The sequence below is a fragment of the Crocodylus siamensis genome, chromosome 3, assembly GCF_052110815.1.
Source record: "Crocodylus siamensis isolate JL-2025a chromosome 3, ASM5211081v1, whole genome shotgun sequence".
NCBI classification, from domain to species: Eukaryota; Metazoa; Chordata; order Crocodylia; family Crocodylidae; genus Crocodylus; species Crocodylus siamensis.
The window spans coordinates 199,718,629-199,744,920 of NC_143397.1; the positions used below are offsets into that span (position 1 = coordinate 199,718,629).

The 26,292-nt window shown below is 40.0% G+C and overlaps 1 protein-coding gene across 12 annotated transcripts in view; it reads left to right on the forward strand.

Moving 5' to 3' along the window:
- SULF1 (sulfatase 1) overlaps positions 1-26,292 on the forward strand; it is a 171,920-nt gene that overhangs the window by 78,079 nt on the left and 67,549 nt on the right. For 11 of the 12 annotated variants that reach the window (XM_090040136.1, XM_090040124.1, XM_090040132.1 and 8 more), the window contains 3 exons: positions 6,534-6,606; positions 6,887-7,106; positions 15,420-15,659. In XM_090040136.1, the coding sequence (XP_089896262.1) occupies positions 6,935-7,106; positions 15,420-15,659 (412 nt within the window). In that variant the 5' untranslated portion in view covers positions 6,534-6,606; positions 6,887-6,934. Of the gene's footprint in view, positions 1-4,392; positions 4,441-6,533; positions 6,607-6,886; positions 7,107-15,419; positions 15,660-26,292 lie in introns of all 12 variants that reach the window. The other variant, XM_090040126.1, reaches the window with a different exon arrangement.

The window sequence follows — 26,292 nt, forward strand, 5'->3', positions numbered from 1 at the left end:
TTTTTTTAAAGATCAAAATCTGATATTAGAAGCCTGTTTAGAATCCAATGCATAACTAAATTATTTTTTTTCCCCCAATTATTTAGCAAGCACTAATAAACTGCTTGTATGGTGACACTCATAAGTTTAACAAGCATATGCATTAATAGATTTTTTTTTCCTTTTTGAAGGTTCACAGACACAGAATTCAATCACAAGCCTCTTGCATTATAACTTCCAATATAACATCAGGTTTTAATAAGCCTTCTGTTTGCTGCACACATGTGCTTAAGACTGCCTGGAAACCAAATCAGTAGAGAGAAGGGATTACTTTAGATTACTCTGAAATATGCATTGTTTGAAATGGCCTCTGGTGACCAGCTTTCATGAATGGCTGATTTTACTTGTGGGGCACGTCATCTGGCTTAATTATATCACCCTTCTTTGTAGGACAAGTGAACTTCTTGGCTGTGCTGAAATAAGAAGTTTTAAAACAAAGTAAACTAGATGGTGAGAAAATAAATTTAGGAAATAAAGAATTATTAGAAGTTTGTAACTTAACAAAGCACTGTACAAGGTGATAGATATGCTAGAACTTTCTCTTAAAACAATTTTTCAGATAGTGTTCAGTTAGTATAAAATGTGAAGCATCCTGTGTTCTGATTTTTTTAAACTGTTTGATTCAAGATTATTTTATTGCACTACAGTAAAAACTATTTTCCTCTTGCCAAAAAATTGATTTCTTATATAACTATAGTCTGAGAATTTTACTAAAATTTGTTTTGCCCCGTGGTTACTATATGCTATATAGTTGGAATATTTTTATCCAACAAAAATTCTCCTTGATTTGCACACAGTTAAAGTGGATTAGAAAGTGTGCATTATGCTTTCAAGTCACTGCATGATTTTTTCTTTTAAATTAGGCTATGCCTGTATTTGTTTGTGAAATTATAGTGTAAAAAATTATTCTAAGGTTATGAATCTTTATGCCCGCAATTACTTTAAATTATAGCTAACAGCTATATTAATATTACCTGAGGCTCTGATGAAACATTCAAACAATGGACAGATTATATTTTGAAGGTGACCAGATAACTCCAACTGGTAAAGTATGTTGTAGATCAAATAGGTATAGATTAGACCTAGATAGTAACTACATTCTTTGTGTTCCCCATAAATCCTATGCCTTACAACTGATATTAGTGGATTAGCCTTTAAAAGAGGTGGTAGATCTTTCTGTTTCCTGATTTTGTTGCACTGTAAATGTATTTTCTATAGCTAAAGGCTTGATATCCTACAGGAAATTGAACTGCAGATTTACTCTGTTATGCATGATAGTCTATGATTTCTATGCTTTTCTATTTGAAGAAAAAAATGTAAGACTTAAACAAAGTTAATAACTTTCTCAACTCCTAACAAAAATGTCTGCCAGCATTTTTTAATGGAACCACTTGAAAATAACTGTGAATTCAGACTTCTAATTTTTATTACTGCTCTAGAAATTTATGGTTGGTCAAGACAACATGTGTTGAAAGGAGGGTAAAGTTTTCTAAACTACCATACTGGTTTGATGCAAATTTAATATCTAGTCTCACAAGGCCTTTAATTATGTCATGTTTTACTTTCTGCGCAATTACTAATTTCATAGCTAGCTCAAATTTTTATCAGTACACTTGTTATAACTCAAGTTATGATAAGCACAAAAGCATATGTTCTATCTCTGATGCAGACACATCATGGAATCTGTGTCTGTGTGTTGAGAAAATAATTTAATCCTTTTTGCTTATCAGAGCCTTTCTGAGTATAAAACTCCCACTGACTTTGAGAGGTGCTTATGGAATGGTTCATTTTGGATATTTCAGGATCATTCTTTGTTGGGTTTTTTCTCAGCATCTTTAAGGAAAACAACTAAAAATGACAGGTATAAAATATTGATTCTGATTTTCACTGTATTACTGGTTGTCCAAATCAGGTGAGATCTAGTTAGATTTTAGGATTTTTACGTGAGACTTGCCATTCTAGGCTAGATGGGTGGGTCAATTTTATTGGCCTCTAAAGCTATGGTGACAATTTTTAAAAAGTCTCAAGAAGTATAGAGTCCCTTAACTGCTTTCTTATGAACAGCCAGACTTCCTTGTGGCCTCTGTCATTTGCTTCCCTCCAGAAGCTCTGGTTTTATTGACAGCTGTAAAAACTACAATCAAATTCCTGCCAGATTTAACTAAACTACTAACTAGTACTGAGTCAGATGATCAACATTAACATGTATCAAATGATACTGACCACCATATAGTCATACAGGAATGTTCTCTCAAGGTAATTGGTGTTGATTTGTTTTCCTCTAGAGCATCATATAAGAATAATTTTTTTTTCTTGAGATTGTGACTTGGCTTTTTCCCCCTCCCCATCATGTATTATACAAGATAACCTTTTTTTTAAAGGAGAAAAGGCAGGTTATTACACAGGCTGTGGTAAAAACCATCATGTTTCTTATGTCCTATGTGTTTGGTTGTTATATTTTCCTTAATAATACCATAATAATAGCATTGATGTGCTCATTTATATCAAAAACACCTTAGAAATTCTGATTAAGGTTTACAGAACTCATGCGTGGCATATATGAAGGTTATATATAATTAGCCTGTTTTTACAGATGGGGAAATTAAAGTACAGAGAGCTTGCCTTGTCCAGTAAAATTTTGGATATTGGGTGAGAATAGAACTTCAATTACACGAGCAGGAGTCTCTTATATTAGGACTTCTGTTTTACCTAATTTACATTCTGTGATCAATAGATCCACAATAGACACAGTTACTACAAAGATCTCACAGAACAGGACAGCCAGATCTCTCAGAACAAGATCTCACAGAACAGGAGATCCAGAACCATAACTCTGGTTCTAGTGCCTCAAATCCACAGGGCACTACCATTTAAGATAAATACCATTTAATCTCCATCAGTTGGCACTAGAACTCTTCTTTCATCTCTGTGCCACTAAAGCAGTGGTCCCCAACTCAAGGCTCAAGAACAGCATGTTGCTCGCAGAGCCAGCTCACTTCCTTAGAAAATTAAAAAGTTAAAACAAGTTGACAAGGAGTGAAAATTATGCAGCTTCCTACAAATTGTTGCATGCTGTGTATTTTTTCTGTAGAAAAAGGAAGGTTGGAGTCTTGTGATATTTGGAAGCCATGTCTCTAAGACATGAGGTGAAAAATTGCCCGCAGGCCATATCTCCAGGATATAAAAAAGAGTGAAAAAAATATCCCAGGGGAAAAGACAAAATATAGCCTGCCATGATACAATGTCTATGAAAAGTTTAATTGAAACCCAGCAAGTGTTTTATTAAAGCTGTTCACAAGACAGTACCCTCAGTGAACAACAATCAAGATTCCTAGATATTTCTAACTTTCATAGGGAAAACACTCAGCATTGAATAGAAGTCCTTTTATGTAGTGTCATAAATCAGGGGCAGTAGAATCACAAATTACTTCTGAATATTTTACCAAAGTTTGTATGAAATGTGAGGCTAGTTACTTACAATGGTTTTCAAGAGTGAAGTCCTCAAGTGCACCCACTGCATTAGTACTGTAGGTTCTTCCTAGTTCTTCACCACTATACTTTAAGCCTCTCTTGAAGAAACTGTCCTAAAGATTTAATGGGGCTTCAGGCTTCATGCCCATCAGTCCTTAAACCATCTGCTGAAATTATCCATGAAGATACAAGCTAGAGTGCTAAAGTGTCTTCTTTTTTTTAACCCACAAACATTGGATGAATGAATGCAAATTAAGAATTAGTGCTCAGATAAAAAAAGAATGACTATAAACTAAAAATTATATCCAAATGAGGTAAAATGGTCTTCTTGGATTTTCTTATGCCTTGGTTATATATACACTAACAACTTTTCAGTTGTCATATATGAAAAATCTTTTAAAGTTCTCATAGAGCATGTATCAAAGTTACAATCCATGTTTTCATTTACCATTCTAAAGAAAGGCAACTTGTAATCAGGTCTTGGTTTTTTGGATACTGCACAATGCTTTAAGTTTACTTTCCATGTGTGAAGTAAAAAAGGTCTCTTTTAAAATTTCTCCTATTTTCAGCTGTTTCTCAAGACAAATTGCAGTGTCTCTAAGGGCACTTGTAGACTAAGACCAACTATCCAACACAAACATTGCATCCTTGTCTCCTCTATCAAGCCAGCATTTTGTCTGTTTTCTCCTTTACTTCATTTCCTTCTCTAGTTGGAAACCAAGCTGTGAAAGGATGACAGGTTTTACAAGGTCATTTTTGAATAAACAATTGTCTGTGCAAAAAAGGGATGCAGTTATTCAGAGTACTGTGAATGACCAATGATTGCTGTGCTCTTGTGCAAGAATCGTTAAGTAAACTTAAGGTCATTTTGTTAAATTTTAGATCAATTCATATGTTTCCCTTCCCATATCAAGGAAAAAGACACAGTTGGTAAGTAACTTCACCTTTTTTTTCTAGAAGAGAATTGTATGACCAGGGTGTTGACTTCATAAAATAAAATTTAAGCTAAGGGATATTATTTTAATGACTGGCAAATGTAGCTCAAACAAGATGAATTGAAGAATAGTTGCTAATGTTCGTTAGGATTAGTGTAAATTTTATTAGCACTGAGGTGTAATTGTCAGGAACTTGCAGTTTCATACTGCAGGGGATTATTCAAACACATTGGTGCCAATGTTTGCTCAGTGTAGTCAGGATGACTGCACTTTCTAGGTCAACATTGTCTGAAAAAGTTTGCTGTACAGTATAACTGATGTAAGAAACTAAACACTGAGTCTCACTTCACATATCCTTTCAGGCTTTGTGAGGTGAGTCAAAGTTTTGCTATTTAAAGATCAGGCATTTAGAGAAACTGTATTTTTGCTTTTGCACCAAAAGCATGTGATGTCTGGTGTCTGTCAGAAGAATGCTTATTTCTTCAGTAATCCTATTCAGTGCTTTTGTCATTTTGTATGTGAGTTAGGACAAATGCATGGGAGCTTGAAATATTTTTAAAACTTAACCCAGATTAATTGCACACTTCCCATTTACTTATTATCTCAGTGTCACACAATCACTGCCTAGCATCTAGTTTTAAATGCTGATCCTGCACGCTGGCTTTGCATTGCTAGAATGTCAGTCACAGACTGGAATGTCTGTTGGTGCACAGACAGTAGCAGACAGGATACTTTGAAATAGACACTTGAATTCTTGTTTTAAAGACGTTCACACTCTTCTGCTGTAATTACAGCCTGCCACAGTGAGGAGCATGAAACTGTTTATAGGGTACCTTGTGAAGCTTAAAATAATAGGTGTGTGTGAAAACAAGAACAGGATCTTTTTTTGTAGCAGTCCAGTGTCGAGTCCCTTCCACTCTGCTCTGTTGAGGTTTAAAGCACCTTCTTTTTGTTGTATTTTTAGATGAGTGATGGGGCCCTTTATTTTCTTGCTGTGCATTGCTTGCATTAAATTGGCTCTGCGTATTTGTCTGCACTACTTAATGTTGCATATCTAAAGATGAAGTCTCAGGTGTGGGAGTAAAGATCTTCCAATGAATTGTGCTTCATTCTAATTAAGGCTTGTGCAGCCTAGTTTCCTATGCCAACTTTCCCAAATGATTTTTTCCCTATATTTTCCAAATGAGGCAGCTATAGTTCCAAAATAAAACTAACACTGTCATCAGGTTAATGCCCTAAAGTGAGCGGGCATTACTCCAAGCTTTTATTTCCCCTCTATTGTATAATTTGAGGTTTTTTCCAGGGCTTCAGTCAGTAATGCAAAAAATGTTAAAAGAGTAAATGGCTAACCTTTCATCCCAAGGCCAATCAATCATTTTCAGTTGCAGGTTTAAATCTGCTGCAGCAAAGCAAAACCTCTGTGCTTGCATCAAGTCTTACAAAAGCAAGGCTGTTTGACAGACAAGCACTGAGAGGGGGTTCTGATAGGCATACTGAGACGAGTCTGGAAGGAGACTGTTGAGGACAAGGGTTTGCCAGAGGTACTGTGCATTATAGATGATGCACTCAGTTGTACTGTTGATTGATGAGGGACAGTGACGTGCTTTCACAATGCTGGATAAGATCATCCAGACTGTCACTTAATATGAGCTCTCCTGTCAGCAGAAAGATGACTTTTTAATGTAGCAGTACAATGCAGATTACAAATGACAGACTTACTGTCCTCTCTGCTTTGTGAGTGTTTAATCTCTGATGCAGGTGAGTTAACGTAAAATAACGCTCTTATTTTCCAGGTGCCACCAACCTGAAATAAACACTTATTGGAGAGTTTTTGGAAAATTCACCTAATGATGATGTGATGGTATAGATATTGTTTATCTCAAGATAAATCTTTAGTCTAAACAACAGGGAAGACATTATTTAAATGGACCGCATAGGCATGGTGAATGTTGCAGAGGGATGTTCCACTTCTTTATTTTAGGATAGAAAAGAGAAGCTGTGATATTCAAGTCTGGAGACTTACTTCAGAGCACACAAACAGTTATGAGGTCTTAGATTGACATGTCTTCTGCTTTTTCTTTCTTCTAGGGCTCCTCCTACTGATGTTCTGAATACTTTTGCATCATAGCAATTCATTACTGTACCAGGACCTGAACTTAAGGTATACTGCCCTATAAAAAGATGGGAAGAAAAAGTATGTATTATGTACTGGAATATATGTATTCAGTGGAATAACTGGAATCAAAAGTAAAATAAGAAAGAGAAGTTGCAAAATGCCTAAATTTACTCTTATAAAATGCCATAGTTTAAAGCTGTTCTTAATTTATATGACTTACAATCACGTTTATTTGTCAGATTTGCTTTTTCTGGGTATTGCCTTTACCCATATGATGTTGCAAATTTATTCACTGTTTTAACATAATTTCTTTTGCTCTTTACAGACCTTAGGGGAAAAAAAGATCAGGCACTTTGGGACCAGAGGAACTACAATGAAGTATTCTTGCTTTGCACTCTTTTTGACTGTGCTCAGTACTGAGTGGATAAGAAGTCTCTGTTCAACTGTCAAATCTCCAAGGTTCAGAGGACGTGTGCAGCAGGAACGAAAAAACATCAGACCAAATATTATTCTTGTACTCACAGATGACCAAGATGTGGAACTTGGTGAGATATAATTGTTACTTCCTTTATTTCTTTTGTACACATAATTCAGTATCTTTCTGCTTCCTGGTATCTGACATCCTGAAATGTATCTGTCCTGAAACACCCTCAAGCATATGAGACAAGGTTGAAAATTATGTGGATAAAAATTGCTTTATATATCTATATTTACTGATTATCCCTTTTCCTGATTTAACTCAGCCTGTTTCATTTTTGTATCCAGCAAAACTTACCGTGTTATCCTAAGAACACACAAAAAATATGGTAATAAAAATGCAAAAAATACAAAACCATTTAAGAACTCAGACTGCCTCAAAGAGAAGGAAACTCCTTTTATGAAATTTGTTATTTCATGATGGTCTGCTTTTATATAATATTCTTAAAATGTAAAGCTATTTTAAAGTCATCTATGACATGGTACCAGATGGATGAAAATTTATATTCTCTTTCTGTTTGTCATATACCATGTCTGGTCTGCTATAATATATACATATGCAAAATTGGCCTAGTTTCAGGTTCTGTGTTTATTATTTACATGTAATTGTACATGCCTTAAAGTCTGTCTATTTTCATTCTCTGTCATGTATATGATAGCAGATCAGTCTTGTTGCCATATGCACATTACATTTTTGAGAACAGTGTGGGCACCCAGGTAGGAAATGATATTCGCGTACTTTTCTTGAGGGGACAAAAATTTATAACATTTACAGGATGTTTCTGGAGTCTTTCTTTGCATGTTTTCCCATAAGTAAGCTATAAAAAATATTAACTCCAGCTGTGCAAACAACTGATTTTTTTGGTTCACTGTCTGAACCAAAATATCAGTGTGCGAGAGGAGGGAAATAGTTCAGGTCAATCCAAAATATATATTTTTTGAACTTTTCAGAAAATTAAGGTTAAAAAATATAATTTCTGTTTGAAATGAAACATTCAGTTTTGAGAATTTTAAAAACTTAAAAAATATTTTTTCCTCCACAGAAGTGCAAGAAATTGCTAAATGGAATGCTTTGGTTTGGAAAATAAAAATATCTGCTCTGTGTTGAAACAACGTGTTTCAACTTTTGAGGAATTTCCCAGTGTCCTTTCTGACCAAAACAGTTTGCCAAAATTGCTTTGAATTTTACTGAATGTTTCTGTTGATCCAAATCTGCATTTGTCAGCAAAAAATGTTAACCAGAACAAATGGCTGAGCTCAGTATCAGTTAGTTAATTGTTCAAGCCATTATTATTTTTATATTTGTCGAAGTTTGCTGATGACTTTATATAACCTTTTTGTGGCCCTAAGGCTGTCATTAATAACAAGTGTATCCTGTTTTAAGGCTAACCCTGTTATCAGGTATTGCGCACTGAGTTCCAGGTTTGTTTGGGCTTTTAGATCTGTGACTGTCTAAACTATTTAAACTATTTTATGTCTTATTCTAATGTTTGTTCTCTTTAAAAAGACAACATGATAAATAGCCATTTTTCCAGTGCTTGAAAAAAATCCTATATTACTAGCTTAAAATAACCTATAGCAATTGCACATGTATGTGTCTTTTAACTGCAGACATTTCAGAAGTGGTTAAGTCCTGGCCTCTGTTTTTGTGATTAGTGAGTGCCCTTTTCCATTAAGCCAATGAATCTCTACCAGAGTGCTGCTAGATCCCTTTAAGGGTGCCCTGGAGTGCCGTGCAGTGTTTAGCACTGTTAGGTGTGCAAAGACCTACACATGAGTCACAACATGAACATGGAGTTTTCAAAGAGGAATCCATGGTGTCAAAAGCATTCTGACTTGTTTTGGTCTTTCTGAGTCCTGTGAAACTGAAGAATTGTTCTACTATATTACTGTAGTAAAAAAAGAAAAGTAAAAGCTCACATTTTCTGAGGGGTGCTTTGGATCTAAAAATGTTGAGAATGCCTGCATTAGGCACTGAAGCCAAAGTGCAGAGTGGCTATTTGGATGGAAGGTGCATTACAGTACCCCTATAATCATAGAATCAGAAGAGAGGATTACATATATTATAGGAGAATACGAAGGATGCACCAAGGCTTTGGTTCATATTAAAGAACTACTATCTTAGAAAACTACACAGGAGATTCACAGAGGCCTATGGCTACTATGTGAATTTGTAGGCTATCTATGCCCGTGCCTGATGCCTGCTCCAGCACATTCTAATTAGAATGATTAATTGAGTGTGCTAATTTGCACACTCCAGCAGCTTTGACATCAAATGAATTCAGCATCCCTGCACTTCAAAATAGCAGCGGGGACACTTTAACTAAAGCTCATCAAACAAGCTTTAGTTAAAGTGCCTCCATCGCCATTTTGAAGCATGGGATGCTGAATACACGAGACACTGGGGATGCTGTAATTGGCTCCCGGGAGCCACTCTTATTAAAGGCCCCTCTCCTCTCCTCCCCCCCACCGATCCTAGAGCACATATAAAAACTCCTATAGTACTAACTACAGCTTTTCTTGCATATCTGCTTTACTTCTCAGTTGAAGGAAAACTGTGCTGCACAATCCCTGCATCATTTTCCCTGGACACAGTAAATTTGCATGTCCTTTTTGTAGGTGATATTAATTCTGCCTCAAGACCCATAATATCTGATTCTTTGCAGTCTCAACAATAGATCCTTCTGTTCATTTGACAGATTAAAGATGCACTCATGTGAGTTATAACCTTGCCCTTTGAAAGCCTCAGGTGAGCAAAGCTAAATTTCACACAAGTGAGATCTGCTTATGCTAAAAATGGTGTCAAGTCTAGAATTTATAGAATGCAGCAAGCTAAATTATTCAGCATAGATTATTTTCTATTCTATTTTGAGCATAGGCACGTCTAATATCTACTCAAAATACATGCTTTTTAATATATAAAAATATATAAGATATATAACTACAGCAAAATATTCATTCTCCTCCCTGCTCTAAATCATAGCACTGCATAAAACAGTGGAGTAAAATACAAAATCTAATGTCCAGTGATAAAGGAAAAAAGTATTATAGTTTATAGTGATTTAACATAAGCAATTAGTATTTGAAGTTTTATGATCAGTTTTTATTACAAGGAACTGATCATGCAAACCTGTTTATTTACAAAGAATGTACCTAAAGTCCTTTTTCCCTGAGTGTAATAGGATCTAACATAAATAGACCACATCTTTGCTCATAGTTCCAAGCCTCTTTTGAGCCAGCACTCTGTCCAAAAATCTCTCCTCCTTAGCTTTCTCTCAGCATTACAGTAAATGTTCTTCTCTGAATGCTCTTTGGAGTTTTCTGGCTGGCTTCTCTGTCTGTTTCTGTGGTATTTCTGCCACATCTCCCTCTCAGATGTATACAGCTTCCTCAAGCAATACTCTGCTTCCTCTGTTTGGAGCACATCAGCAGAGGCAAGTAAACAGGGCATACTCGGGTCTACCCTTACCAGACATACTGCTGCTGCCACAGTCTAGGCCAGGGTGGGCAAAATAGGGCCCGTGGCCCTGATTCAGCCTGCCAGACAGTTGTATTAATATTTATCAGCTCCTGGCTGCCTGTCAAAGATGATGGCAGCCTGGGGCAGTAGGACCCACGGAAAGCCGGCAAGAGGCAGCAACAAGGCCGGCCCATTCCTGCCCCACCCCCACCCTTTCACCCCCTTATTGCCCTGGCTTTCAATGCTTCCCTTCAAGTCTGCCAGTGGCTTACCATGGACCTCTGCTGCCCGGGTGCCAATGCCTGCATCTGCACCCCATCCCCGGGGACAATACTAGCAGGGCACGGCACCCCCTCTCCTGCCCCATGGCACTTTGGTGGGGAAATTGACACTGTGGCACACCAGATACCAGGGGAGTGGCAGTGACTGGAATTTCTGGGCGTAGCAGGTAGACAAACGGCCAACCCTCTAGCCATGTGGGTGGGCCACACACCAAATATGGGAGGTGCCATGGCTTATTGGCTCAGCTGGCACCCCCCCCAGCCGTTGCCCGCCCCCCCATGTTGGTACACTGCTGATGCCTGCTCCAGCACCACGTGGCCTTGGGCTGCATTGCTGAACTGTGGGAGGATGGAGCTGCAGTGGTACGCTGCTGCCAGGAGTGGGAGGGCATATGTGTGTGTGTGTGTGTGTGCACGCGCACGCAATAAGGGAGGGAGAGAGACAGAAAAAGTAATGAGGGAGTGGGAGAGAGAGTGTGTGTAGCGTGAGAGGCACAGTGTTTGTGTGTGTGTGTGTGTGTGTGTGTGTGTGTGTGTGTGTGTGTGTGTGTGGAGGGAGGGAGGGAGGAAGAGAGAGAGAGCATGTATGTTCATAAGGCAAGTCCCACAAGCACACCCTGCCATACACGCAGACCCTCACATCCCCCCTACTCACACACCCCAGTCATCCTCCCCCACACATAGCCCCCCATAAATGCCATACCCACCCACACCCCACGTATCCACACACACACCCACATGCTCCCTCACCCCACAAACCTATACCCAGGCCTGTCCCTGGGGGGGGCAAATTGGGGCAACCACCCTGGGCCCCACAGAGCTAGGCAGAGTGACCACAGCCCCTCCTGCAGGGCACCATGGGCTTTGCATCCGGCCACCCACCACCCCTCTGTACCACTTCCTCCCCCCACCCCACACTGCTGGCTTCTTCACATCGGGGCCCTACACAGGCTGATTTGCCCCCAGGCAGAGATACCCTGCTAGGATCATCTCTGCCTATACCCACCCCCCATGCCCTCCACATCCCCACAATATACGAGAGTAAGACTTAACTTTGGCTATTGTGCAATCACCTCTGTGTACACTACACAAACACATGTAAATCAGGACAAAAATATTTTTTGAAATCAAATTAATGAATGTTGTAGATGTTTGATTTTTAGAACATAATTTGTTATTTTTCTGGTTCTGAGATGGCAAAACCACTTGCTGAAAGGAGTAATCCTGGGGGCAAGGGGAAGGACTTCTGGTGGCAAAGGTCAGGGTTTAGGGGTCGGGACTTCTGGTCCCAAGATGGTGACCAGGGGGTGGGGCACCTGTCAGGAAGTGGGGCTACCCATGTGGCCCTCAACAGCTTGCCAAAACTCGGTAAGTTGCCCCTCCACCCAAAATAATTGCCTGCCCCTGGTCTAGACAAACCCTGAGATGTGACAAGGAGAGACATGACCACTTGTTGCACAGTTAGTATCCAAGAATAGTAAGGCTTCTTCCAGAAACATTTGGTTTTTGAATAAGGATCTGACTTCCAAATAGATTGCTCTAGCAATTCTTAGCATTATAGAATAATGAGGTTGAAAGGGACCACAGAAGGTCATCTGGTAGTCCACCTCCCACTCAAATCAGGATTGCCCTGAGCAGCTAGGCTGAATTTCTGATCTGACAAAATGTCCTTATTTTTATAGTCATTCATCTTTGATCTGGTTCTTCCTGGGTCCTCCTCAGTTTGGTCATGTACAACATCAGTATCCCATTGCCTAATAAAACCTGTATATACTGCTCCAGATGGCAAGGAACACAGGCACTGAGGAGATCTGCAAGTGGCAAAGATTTGAAACTTCACAACAGCAAATTCCATCTCCCACTTGCATTTTGCTGTACAAAGGAAGCAGTCTCACCTGCTCTCAAGTGTTTGCTTCCATTGGGCTAAATCTATTATCGGTGTCTACCTGGAAGAATAAATTATGGAGTCACATGTAGGAGGCTGGCAGGAGCAGGAAGCTGCCCCAATCTGAGGAATGAGGATGTATTACAGCAGCCTCTCATTTATAATGTATTGAAGCCAGAGAGCACATATCACTGCTGCTACTGCTGCAACAGTACACCAGAGTGCTGCTGTTCTTCTGCACTTGCACCCTGTAACAATTTTCATCTAAGGATCAGAAAGCACTATGCAAAGTTGAACCAGTTAAACTTCTCAATATGCTTCTAGGGAGGCTGAATAATCCTTCATAATTCAAAAGTGTAATCCGACGCACAAAGAGCAATCATGCAAGAGTCAAAAGCTGTAACTGAAGAAACATAAAGTACGGATATTCTTTCATTTGACTTTTATTTAGTAAACCAGATAAAACTCCACCTGAAGTCGACAGGAAGACTAGTCCTTAACTTCCCAAATTCTGTCTCTCTCAATCCCTTCCTTTATATATATGAATCTTCCATTTTCCTAAATATGTTAGTAAATAGTAGGGCTGTGCAAAGCTTCAGTCGCTGGTTTGATTCGGTGGCGATTCGGCCCTACTCAGTGGCCAAATCTCCGAATCTGAATCAAATCAGGAGACCCATTCTGGTCCACTTCTGGGTCTGCTGGGGGACACACTGGGAGCCCCACCACACCCCACTGGCTCGGTATCTGGTGCCTCCTGGGTATAGTACTTCCAGTCCACTTCCAGGTCTACTGCCGAGTGTGCGGGTGGCCCCCCCATGCTCCTGGGAGATGCTCCATCTCCCCCAACATCTCAGCATTCACAAGCCACACCTGGTATCTCGAGGTATGTAGAAGAAACATATAAAGCTGTGTCTATGGCCGAATCACTGATTCTCCAAATCGGAATCAAATCTTCAGATTTGGATTCAGGCAAATTGAATCGGGACAGTGATCCAAATCAGTTAATTGAATCACTGCCCCCTGAATCAGGCTGAATCCGAATCAAATGCGGACACCCCTAGTAAATAGGTATGCTGGCAAAAGGGGACACTGTAAAAAATTTATGAGCTTTGCTTCCCGTGGGCCCAGTCCTGCAGCATGTGTTTTTTGGAGGCCACAGGTCCTAATATTGTGGGAGATTAACTTTACCAATTGAAAGGTCTGTTGACTCCCACAAAGACTAAAATACCTTGTTTTCCATTCCTACCCCTTCCTTTTAAAAATTAGCAAGAGTTAAACTTCATATACTGAGTTAAATTTAAATTACTTTAGCCTGACAGCACCAACACAATAGCATTTGGAAGACATGGTCAGTTTGAATTCAAGCAAATGGTTTAAAATGGTTTTAGCTCTCCACCTGCCCTTGAGCATCCATCTCAATTTTGTGGTTTTACATTTTTCATGGTTTTTAAATGTTTTTCTTAATCCTCTTGCTTTGTGAAAGACTCAAACAAAACAGCAAATGAAACTGTTTATGTGACATAGCAATTGACCGTAAGCAAAGTGCTGTCAGCTGTACTAAGTAAACTATTCTTTTTTTTTAAAAAGAAAAAATTTCTACAAACCACTTTTGAAAATCCCTCACAGTTATACAAGTACCGCAGTATACAGAACCACTTATTTTGGGCCTATTAACCCCTCCCTGGTCATCTGTGGCTTTTTGGATGATTGACCCTGGAAAACCCTTGGTAGCTGTGCACACAGGCCATAGCAAAAGCTTTTCTGCAGCAAGAGGCTGCTGCAGATCTGGAGATTCTACCTCACTTCTTCATTTTTTCCATAAAAAATGAGTTGTAAAAGGTCCAAAAAGTTTCCAAGCCGTTAAAACTGGATTTGTACAGAGTGGTGTCTCCATACTGAACAAAACATTTTGTTGTAATTTTTGAGGTGTGGGACTATTAACAAAAATTATCATGCAGCTTCATCCTCTATGCCAAAGATGACTCTGAATTAGCACTTAGATATTGAGAGAGACCCATATGCCCCCTATCTGCACAGAGACAAAGTTCATTCAAAGGGTTATTGTCATTGAATTTTATCTCTTAGTGTCTTTTGAAAAATAATTTAATGCTTTGCCTATTAACTGATAATAAATGTATAATTAATTGCTGTTTCTGACTTGCTATGGAAATGTAATGCTCCCCTATTATTGAAAGGCCTTGAAGCTGCACATGTGCCACAGCCAGGGGGAGGCTGTACATAGGGGGAAGAACAACAGTGGTAAGGGTACAGCTGGAAATTGCCTGGCCCTGGCACTGCTCTTTGCTTCTTAGTGCTGGCAAGTGGGCATAGGCAAACTTCTCAGGCTCTACAGCTCAGATCTAGTGGCTGTATGGGCCATATGTTGCCAACCCCTGCCCTAGGTAACTAATAGTTTTTCTACAGTAACAGTCAAAGGCCCACTGGTCTGTGAATTTCATATATGTCTAACATCTTAACCTTAAATAATTAGGTTAATCTAAACTTTTGCTTCATGATTAAGCAAGAAAGAAAACTAACTCAGACTTCTTAGACTTCTGAAAAAATATTTTTGAGCTCATGATATAAACTGTTTACCATTCACTTAAAATTAGAGCCAGCCAAGTTACAGGGTGGCCAAAGCCAGTGACTGAAGGCAATTAATTTGACCTTTATATATTTTTAAGAAATCGGGTAACAGGGTAACATATTTAATTGTATATTTATTTGTATCATAATCAGTTATTTTTTATTTCAGGGTCCTTGCAGGTGATGAACAAAACTAGAAGGATCATGGAAAATGGAGGGGCCACTTTCATCAATGCCTTTGTAACCACCCCAATGTGCTGCCCATCTCGATCCTCCATGCTAACAGGGAAATATGTTCACAATCACAACATATATACCAACAATGAAAACTGCTCTTCTCCTTCCTGGCAGGCAACACATGAACCACGTACCTTTGCAGTGTATCTCAACAACACTGGGTATAGGACAGGTAAGAAACAAATCCAGTGTACAGTAGATTTTTATTAAAAACAAAAAGATGGTGGATATTAGGGGTGTATTCAGTAATCGGTTTTAAATTTCTGCCTAAAATGATGCAAATGTGGTCTTGGATTAGGTTTAAAGAGCAAAGATTTGTGTCAATATTATGGCAGGGAAAATGTGTCAGGTTGGAGTGTGGCACTACTTATTTGTGATGGCTTGCCTAGCCTTACCACCAACATACTACATAAGGAAATGTACTTACAGTGACCAGCATATTTTCATGTCTGGATGTCTCAAGTAGGGAATAGACTGTGGAACAGTTGCACCTGAGGACTGAGAAATACATTTTCATGGCATTGTGGTGTTCAGCTGACAGCCCTGGCTGTGACTGTGGTTAGTATTATGGCCTGCTTGTGGAGAAGTCACTAACATATATAGAAAAAGATGTTAGGGAAATAGTGCCAAAGACCTCAGAGGAATGAAGTACCTACAGAGGGAATGAAACAAGGTAAAGACTATAATATGCTTTTAATTTGGGGCGATATTCATTTGCATTTTCTGAAACTGAACTATGTATTTAAGCAAGATTGTTCTGCTGAACAGCATCATAAGCTGGTAGTTTTCTTGTAAATTCCTGGTGGTTTTCTGTGGTCAAGAGATCCCTTCTCTATCTACAAAGAACTCTTCTCATTCCCTTCGGCTGAGCTTCAGCTTGACGTAAAGCCTCCAGTTCATATATGTTTCACTTATCCCCTTAAGAATAAGCCTGTACACACTTTAGGCTCCAGTCTGACTCTTTTGCAAAGGTATAAAGGCTGTACAAGGTCATCAGGATGCAGATTATCCAGTAGTATCGTTTGACTGCAAAAACTCTTCTTTACAGAACCAAAGAGGCACAAGTCCTAGTGCCAGCTGGGTTCTTTACAAAGTTTGGTGGCAAACAAGTTTGTCTCCATCAGTGTGTAAGGCATGGGAACAGACTGCTTTGAAAATGTGTAATGGATGTATGTCTCCATGCTGTCTGCTTGGACCAATGATTTTAATTCAGCTGTATCCTAAAATGATCTGCCTCTGCACAACAGTCTCTCACAAGCCTTCAGAATGACTGAATCATGTTTAAACCACAAAACAAAACAAGCACTTATTTTCTTGGGGCTCAATCTTGGCACTGTCAGTCATCCCGAATCTTACTTTACTCTGAGTATATTGATGATTTCAGTAGGATTATTGGTGGAGTAAAATACTATTTATGAGTAAGGGTGGTAGGATCAGACTCTTTGGTCTTTACTCTGTAATGCTGATTTCAGTTTCCAGTGTAATTAGAAATATTTCCAGATTGTTGGATTGGTGTTCCCAATCAGGTTTGTATTCCAAGTCTTTCTCACATCCACCTAGAAGTTGTCAAGTATGTTAGAGCATTTACTCTCTTCCTAACATAGGGTTTTGTAAAGCCAACACCTACTAATGTACTGGAACCTGCTATGTTAATTTTATTGTAGTAGTGGATTTTTTCTGGGCCTGCTCCCTCTCTAGATGACTTGTATATCAGCTGAGCCATGGGAAGTGTCAAAGAAGAATAGTGCAAAAGAAAAATGAGAGGAAAGTCCCACAGAGACCAAGCACCACATGGCCATTAGTTTTAGGAAATTGTCAGGAAAATGAGGTTTTAGGTGGGAACTGTCTCAGAGGAGTTAAGAACAACATGAAATAAGTGAAATACTTCCAGAAGCATACACTGTTTGCCTCTACAAGTATCTGCATTGGGATGGACCATCAGCCTCAGAGTTCACTCCAGTCCGTTGTCTTTTCAGACAAGGGCTCCCTTCTAATTGTCCCTCAGTTAAACTTATAGTTGACAGCTTAATTAAAATCAGGCTTTAAAGTATCTTCACCATTGTGCAAGGATACTGTTACTTTATTAGAAAATTATGAGAAGCCCTGCACAGGTTCAAGTTAGTAGGAAATCTACACTCTTCTGCTTATATACTGCCTTTAATTCCCAGGTCCTCAAATATTCCCAGGTCTTCACATATTGATAAATCATCAACATTCATAAATCATTGTCTTTCTTTAATCTACTCCAATCTTAACTCTGTGCCTAATCCTTCAAATGATAGCCTCAGGGGCAGACTGCTATCCTGGAATGGAGCCCCATTGAAATCACTGGGGCCCTGTACAAGTGTGTCATCCATTTATATACTGTTAATTGGAGGGCTGGGGTCTGAAATGTACAGCTATGAATTGCTGTCATAGTTTATTGGGAGGGAAAATGTCATAATACAAAATGAAATTTGCCTTTTTTTTAATCTGCTCCATTTATCTACTAATATAGGAGAGGATGCTACATTGCGCAGGGACCTCAGACAGTGCATATAATACACCACTGTTCAATAATAGCCAGGAACTGTGCTGTGCAGAATTGGGGAAATCCGTGTTCAGAATCATTCTGACTTTTAATTAAATAAAAAAATTAAAGATTTCATATTATCCAATAACACTTTTAAATGATCTGAAAACTAATGCAGCCATGAACCAGAAGCAATACAGATTCCTGATTTTAAAAAACATAGGAACTTGTGGATATTAAAACAAAAATTGTTAACAGTGAGAAATGGCAGGGGACAGTGTGTGAGGTATGTGGGGAGATGAAACTATAGAGAAATGAAGAGGAATAACATATTTGTTTTTACGTTATCAAATCCATCTGTTTAGATGGGGTGAATAGTATATTCTGAAAAAATAAACCTTTAGAGAAAATCAGGCAAAAAAACTTTAAAATCTTTTAGCTGTGTGGTGTCTGATGTCAAAAGAATTTCTTCAATGTATTTAGATCCTTGTATTTTATGTATAGGATTTCTTGATTTTGTTTAATGCTTTCCCATTGGTCTGTTGCTTTCCTGTTCTTTCATCAGCTGTAGTATTGCTGTTGTTTTTACACAACTGTATTTCACCATTTTCCATGTCCCAGTCTCCAAACATGGAGGCTAAAGCCTCTCTTTTCTCTGATATCTGCTCTCTAGTTCTCTAAATATATTCTTAACTTGTCCTGAGCTCCCAAAAACTCTATCCTGATTTTCACCACAAGAAATATATGAGAAATATAAGTCTCTATATACCCTGATATAACTTAAGACTATGTATGTACATTAAATTTTAGCACTATATTTACCCTTGTAATAATAGAAAACCTCTACAGAGTGTCTCCCAGACCCCCAACATCCCACAATATTCTTTGCTTCCTCTCCACCCTTCTGGGAGAATAAACACCAGTATAGCTCTGCCTTTCAGAAGGTAGAGAATGGCACTTGAAAAAGGTACTGTTTATTAGTAGCAAGTGTAACTAGGCAGTAGATAATTTGAGAGAACCATAATATAAGCATAGCAGATATTTAGCAAATGTCACTGCTGCTTTTAATAGTATTTTATTTTTATTCTGTAGGATTTTACATTTTCAGCAGTTAAAGTTTCATTAAAGTGCAGTTTAGTTTGAAAAGGAATTGTAAAACTGGTACCCTTTACCCATCGGATTTGATTTCTATATATACTCTGAGTTGTACCTGTTTAATGTTGCTGTATATCAGTGTTGGCTCCTTGTAGCCCTGCATAGTCAACACAGCTATGAGAAAGGGAGCTAAAATCTGTCTGGCTCAAGCACCATGAACAAAACAGATAAGTTTTATGTTCCAGTAAGTTTTACATTCCAGTTCTAGGGATGGATATTGCCCTTACTTTTGTATTGAATAAAATCACCAAAAGAATCACTTAGACTTTTTTTTATATGATTGACTTTGGGAAGACTTGATGTCCAATTTTGTATTCAATGCTCACAAGTATAAGCTGATCAAAATATTTTAGATTCATGCATTTTAGTGTTTCTGGCGAAACTAATTGTAATTCTTATCTGTTCATGGAACAGAATTAATACCATAAGAATGAAAGTGCCATAATGGGACAGATCAATGGTCCATCTAGCTCAGTGGTCTCCAACATTTTTATGGTGAAGATCACTTTTTGTAAGTAAAGAGCACCCTGCCCCACCCCATCCCACCCCACCCTGCCCCTCTGCCTCCTGGATAAGCCGCCCAGGCTCTGCCGCCACTCAACCATCCCAGATTGAGTGGTAGGGAGTGTGGATCAGCCCAGCCTAGCCACATGCATCCTGCTTCTCCCAATCGTGGAGCCTCTGACAGACTGAGATCGACTGTCAGAGGCTCCATGATCGACTAGTTGATTGAGATCGACTGGCTGGTGATCACTGACCTAAATTAGCATTGTGTCTTTGATAGTACCTTTAACAATGGAGTGGGGCTTGTAGTTTTCTGATGGGCCTACACCAGGGGTGGGCAAAATACAGCACAAGGCCATGCTATCTGGCCCGCGAGACCCCTAAACATTTTTGAAAATTAATATATTTATCTGTCCTTGGTTCCTGTCAAAAATGACAGAAACCAGTGGTAGTAGGACCCAGGGGAAGCCCAGTGGGCTCCCACAACAACATGGCCTGCCCGGCCCCACCCACCCAGCCAGAAACCCCAGCAGGGACCATGTGACTGCACTGCACTGGAACCTCAGGTAAGGGGAGGGTGTGGGCTGCAAGTGGCTGCAGCAGGGAGTGCTGGCCATGAGGCGGGCGAGGAGCCGCTTTTCCCCGCACTCAGCACCAATTCATTCCCTGCTGGGGAGCAGGGGGTCTGGGCTGCATGCTGCCCCCTGCCCGTACTGCAGAGCTTGGGGGTACTGGGAGTAAGTGGGTCCACAGGGCCCACACCAGTGTCCCAGCGCCAGTACCAGCTCCAGCACCAGTGGGGCCCAGACCAAGGCAGCAGGACTACGGAGTTCCAGCCAGCAGGGGCTCTATGGAGCCAAGTCAGCTCCCCTCTCTCCCTGCTGATGCAGCCCAGCTCAGCTCAACAGACCCCTGCCAGCCTGTGTCCCACCGGCACTGGCCCTGGGACATTGGTCCCAAGATATTGGGACATTGGTCCCAAGATGGTGACCAGGGGGTGGGGTACCTGTCAAGGGGCGGGACTACGCATGCAGCCCTCGACAGCTTGGCAAAACTGCGTAAGCAGCTCTCTGCTCAAAATAATTCCCCACCCCTGTTTTAACCCCTGGCAGGACAGGTGCTGCTTTCAGGTTACCAGTTGTATAGCCCTGTTCTATTACATTTTTGGGAGGATGCAGTAACTAAGACTGCACACAGTATTCTAGATGCAAACTTTTCCATTTTATTTTTAATTTTCTTCTTAATGATGCCAAGTATCCTGTTTACATTTTTGCTTGCCATTGTGCATGGAGTTGATGTTTTTAGAGAACTATATGTGAGCAATCAGAGCCCATTTCAGTTTCAAATATTTGAATTCATATAGTAAAATACTCAAAACAAAACTAGAAACATTATATTTTATATTATTATGTTACCCTTACTCACTGTAGTATCCATTTATAGGTAGCTGTACGTATAATAAAAAATTACATTTAAGAAATATTATCAATATTATTAAGACAAAGCACTCAAATTAGGCAATGCCAAAATTAACATTTCTATTGTAACCTTTATTCAACCCTCTTAGTCACATGCATTATGATACAGCAAATAATCACATTTTTTTTGTATTTTTTTATATTAAAAAATGCTACAAACTAAAATAAATTCCATCGAGTGGTTCTGTAGTTGTATCCACATGGGTCATCACCCTAGAACTCTACTGCTTGAGCTGATGAAGTAATTAGTAGGAGTAATAGGTTGTCTGGCATCTTTGTAGAGCACAACTAGAGGAGGAATTGGTATTTTCCCACTAACTTTCAGGTGTATATGCTGATAGCAGGGGAACAGAGAGATTTACCTGAGGCTCTGAAGGTGTGCGCACTACCGTAAACATTCATTCTTCTACTCATTATGCCAGGTTTGGCCCCTCTGGACATATCTAGACTAGCACAGACATGCAGTATGTGGCACAGCAGACCTGTCTGTGGCACTGCACATTGCACTTACTACATGTGCAGACATTCCCTGTGCTGCTAATTTGCAGTATGGCTGGTTTTTTGACCCCAGGAGATTCTGGGGTCAAAAAACCTGCACCTAAAAAAAAACAGGGCAGCGCATGTAGTGGCAGTGCGCACTACCCAAAAACTAGAGCCTGGTTGGCTGGAGCCACATTCCAGCTGCTGGCCAGGCTCCCTGCTGCAGGATTGCCATGGCTGCAGCTCCCAGAGGCCCTCAGGACCTCACGTAAGGCTCCTCAGGCCAGCACAGTTTCGGGGCCCAGCCTCCCCTACCCTACCTGGGGCAACTTGATGTACATCAGATTGCATGCAACACAGGTGCTCCCTGGGGACAAGTAATGATGGCACACATTGTGCTGCTGCTATTTGTCCCTAGGGAAATGCACATTCCCACTTGTATGTGCCCTCCTATTCTGTCCCTCCAGCCTTTCTGAATTCTGTCCCTTCTTTACTCCTGCTTCCTATTCCCAGTCCCATTCTGTTCACCCAGGCAGTAGCTGGCTTTTCATCCCAGTCCCAGACTCCTTGCTTAACATAAAATTCAAGCCAAATTGGACTCACAGAGCCCTACTCTCTGCCTTGACTGGCATAGCGGGTCAGGAACTCCTAGTGCTGGGTGACCGAGATCACTAAGACAGGGAAGCAGCAAAGCTCCATTTGGTGTTCTTAAAGCTATTAACACAACTGATGAACTGTCTAAAAGGGAAAGTGACCAGGCACTTCTTGTACAAGGGCAGTTGCCACTTTCTTCCACACTCAAAATTCCTCAAGAACCTCCAGAGACTGATCCATTACAAGGTATGCTGCCATGTGTGCTCTTTTTGGCCATTAAGAGAATTTACTGCACAGTAAGGGTGCACATGTGTAGATGCTCACCTGTACTGTGCAGTAAATTAGGCTAATGCTCAGTAACACATCTCATGTTGATGTGCCTACTGAGAATTGTTTGGAAGTGGCATGTCTGCTTGCATCTATTATATTTTAGATCCAATTCAAACCCCACTGTAATGATAGAAATTGTGATTTAGGGACACTCTTACTTTGAAGACTACAGAAGTTGAGAATTGGGAGATGGTCCCTTAGTTAGGTTAGTGAAAGTGAGACCAAGTGTCTGCAGAAGTTGCCTACTGCTCCACAGTAAAGTTAATTGTTTAGTTCTCTTCATTCATGTATGCCTGTGTTTACTGAACCTGGTGATCACTACACCCATGACAGTTCGTCCCACTACAAATGTAATGGCTGTCTTTTCTAACTATTTAGTTAGTCTAATAAAAGATATTACATCTACCCAAAGAACCTTGTCTGCCTATGTCTGTCTCATGCCTTTATCCTTGAATCCCTTCTCCTATTCCAAGTCTCCTTGACTAGCTATTCTTATTTCCCCTGTTACTCCAGTTATCCTCTTTCCCTTAGTGTTCAGTAAGCCCTTGATCCTCACCCCGTGCACCCACTGATAACTGGTACAAATCTCCCTTTCTCTTTATCAAACAAGAAAGGCTCTTTATCAAAAATCACTTCTTTCTTACTTTCTTTGACTAACCAGTCCCAATCTCTGTCCTCCTGGCGTTCACAGCCAGTTTCCTTAACCTGTCCTGTTTTCTGTTTTCTGCTCTGTCAGTTTCCCAATCCTTCCTTCATTACATCTTCTAGTCCCAATTCTACTCCCCCTCTTCCAAATTTCCTTCCCCAATCCACTACTTTTGTCCTCTTCCTCATGTTCATACCTTTATATATTATATATTCTATACTTGAATCAAACTGCTTTCCCTCCCCACTCCCTTAGCCCCCCTACCCACACACCCTTGTTATGTAGGCACAACAAATAGATCACTGAGACGATGAGAGAGACAAGTTTCTGGTCTTCAGTCTGGCTTCCCAGAGCAGGATCAAACATAGTCCAAAGCTGAATTGCTGTTTATTTTTAGCTTGAGCATGGTGAGTACAGAAAAGAGTTTCAGGGAATGCATCATGTGTGATATTAGGGGAACCTATGACACATCAAGAACATGCCATACCCAGGGGGAACAGCTGACCTTAACAATGTTTAGACAAACTCATTCGATTGACAAGATGAGACATAGGCACCCCAGAGGGGTGGGGGTGAATGAGATAAAGAACCCACTTCCCCAGTGGGGATTTTCCCCCTTCACCTCAACTTACACTGAAATGCCTTGGCTAGGGAATTGAACTCTGACCTCCGGTGTGGTAGTCAATAGCCCTGGAGGCACTTAGAGCCTCTAGCTGTGGGTGGCAGCCCAAGTTTGAATAGCTCAGTGGTAGGCTCTTGGTCCCCACTGCATGCCACCTGCGTGCCGAGCTCCTGGCCTCCCTGCCTGGGGTCAGGTGCCTGAGCTGCTGCCGGCACACTGAGCATGCCTCCCCCACATGCCACTGCCACCGAGCTGAGCTGCTGCTTTCAGCTCGAACTCTCCACTGGCTTCAGGACTTTTCTGAGGCAACTTCTCCATCCCCACTGGTCAGCTCTTACCAACTCTTCAGTGCCCCTCTTCTTTGTCCCTCATCAGTCTCTCCTCGAGCCAAGTCCACTGCCCCTTTTATCCCACTCCAGGTGGTAGGTGGGACTAATAGAGGGACATGAGAGTTAAGTCTTCGCTCAGGTCCAGTTTCTCTACCTGGCCCCTGGGTGAGGGAGGCAAGCCTTCCCCCTTTCCAGGGGCCTGATTGGCAGGGAAAAGGAACCTCCCCACCCAAATCATTTTTTATCTTTTCAAAACCCCTGGGCCAAGCCACCTCTGGCTAGCCCATCACAAAAGCTTATACCCTGGCCAACATGGGCACATTTTTAGAGATAGCAAAATCTCTACCTGATAGAAAACCCACACTTGACAAATTTCAAGTCCCTACTCCAAAGCATGAAATCTTGAGGGTTTTTAAACAACAGCTTGCCAGATTTTGTTTCATAGGGCATAAACAACATGTTTTCCACTAGCATTGTACCCAAGTGTACCATTTTAGAGGAAAGTTTCCAACAGCAAAAGAATGGGCCTGCAACAGTCTCCCAAGCTAATTGATTTTAGACCAAACAATTTAAGTATAACATTTAAGTATTTGGTTATAAGCAACCAAAAACAGTGTCTTATAATTAGATATATCAGACAGTCTTAATAATAGCAAACATTACAAAGTTGCCTAATAATAAAGGATTTCTTTGTATATAAGTAAAAAAGGATCCTCTAGGACAGTAAGTAAATCACATTATAGAATAATGCCCTTTGCAACTGCTGAGTTGTTAAACTGTACATTCTTTTTATGGTTATAATGAGGGCTACTGAGAAATACCCACAAAGCTGTGAAAATAGAAAACCTGAACTTTTCATAAGAAAATAGTCTTGTGGTTAAGTTACAGGGCTGGGAACTAGGAAATCTGAGCATTGTTTCTGGCAGTGCCTTAACCTTTCTGTATGACTTTGGGGAAGCTGAAGGTTAACTATTGTGGGCCTCAGTTTCCAAATGGATTGGTATACTAGGAACCTTAACTGATGGATATTTGTAATTTGAAAGAAGTGCTTTAATGTTGCCAAGTAGCATACAACTTGGGGAAACAAAAAAACTTTTCAGTTTTGTAAATATTTTTGAGAAAATAGGAAGAAAGCACGGAGACATTTACTGGAATCATACCGGGCTTTTGGTTTTGTTGGGCTCTGTCCCCAAAAATGTTAAATCATTGTGTCAGCACTGAAATGTCATATAAACAGTTCTTTGCAACTCCAGTAAGTGGTTTCCTCATAGTTCATCTTGTTAAAGGAAGTGGGCTGTCTACTTGGAGCCGTTGTCTGGGTCGTGATGAGTAAAACCTTACTGTATCATGTCTTTTTAGGGATTTTGTTTTGTTTAAAATCAGAAATGTTCCCACAAACTTTAATGAGTAATGAGAGCATACTATGCAGCATATATTCTTTGATCTATGGGAAGAATATGGTGTTTCTTCATTAGACATACAGTTCAGGTATGTGGCATCTATTGATGCAGTTAGAAGTAATGGGTAATTCTCTTGTTTAATGCTTTAGAAATTCAGTCAAAACATTTGATATTAAGAGAATGAAAATATGTGTTGAGTACTGCACAAAGTTAAATCTTATTAAATGAAAATCTTCCCCGTATAATCCACAAGTATTTTGAATCAAATTTCCATGCTTGCAATATCTTATTCTCGCTATTTTGTTCTCCCGTCCAGGTTGGGGATCATTAGTTAATTGTTAGGGGGAGAGATAACAAAAAAAAGAGCAAGCTTTAAGAAATGCTTTTTACCAGATACCTGCATTTCTCTAGATACTTATATGTTTTAGTGACAAAAACACTCCCAGGGCACATAAATATCCAGCATAAGTGCTCACTATGCCATGTGTTGTTGTTTGCATAAACTTAATTGAACATAGTCACAAAGGCTACAGTTATTCTGATGTACTAAGCTACTGTACATGTGATTAAAAAATAACAATGTGTCCTGGGAACAGTTAGCAAAACTGCCAGAATGCGGATAAAACCTGTCTTATTAAAATGCAAAAATCTGCATTTATCTTTGCTGATATCCCTGTGGGGGCTATTACTGACAATAAAGAAAAGATGTCTACTGAAATGGTATTACTTTTTAATGAGCCTTTTTACCCATTGAG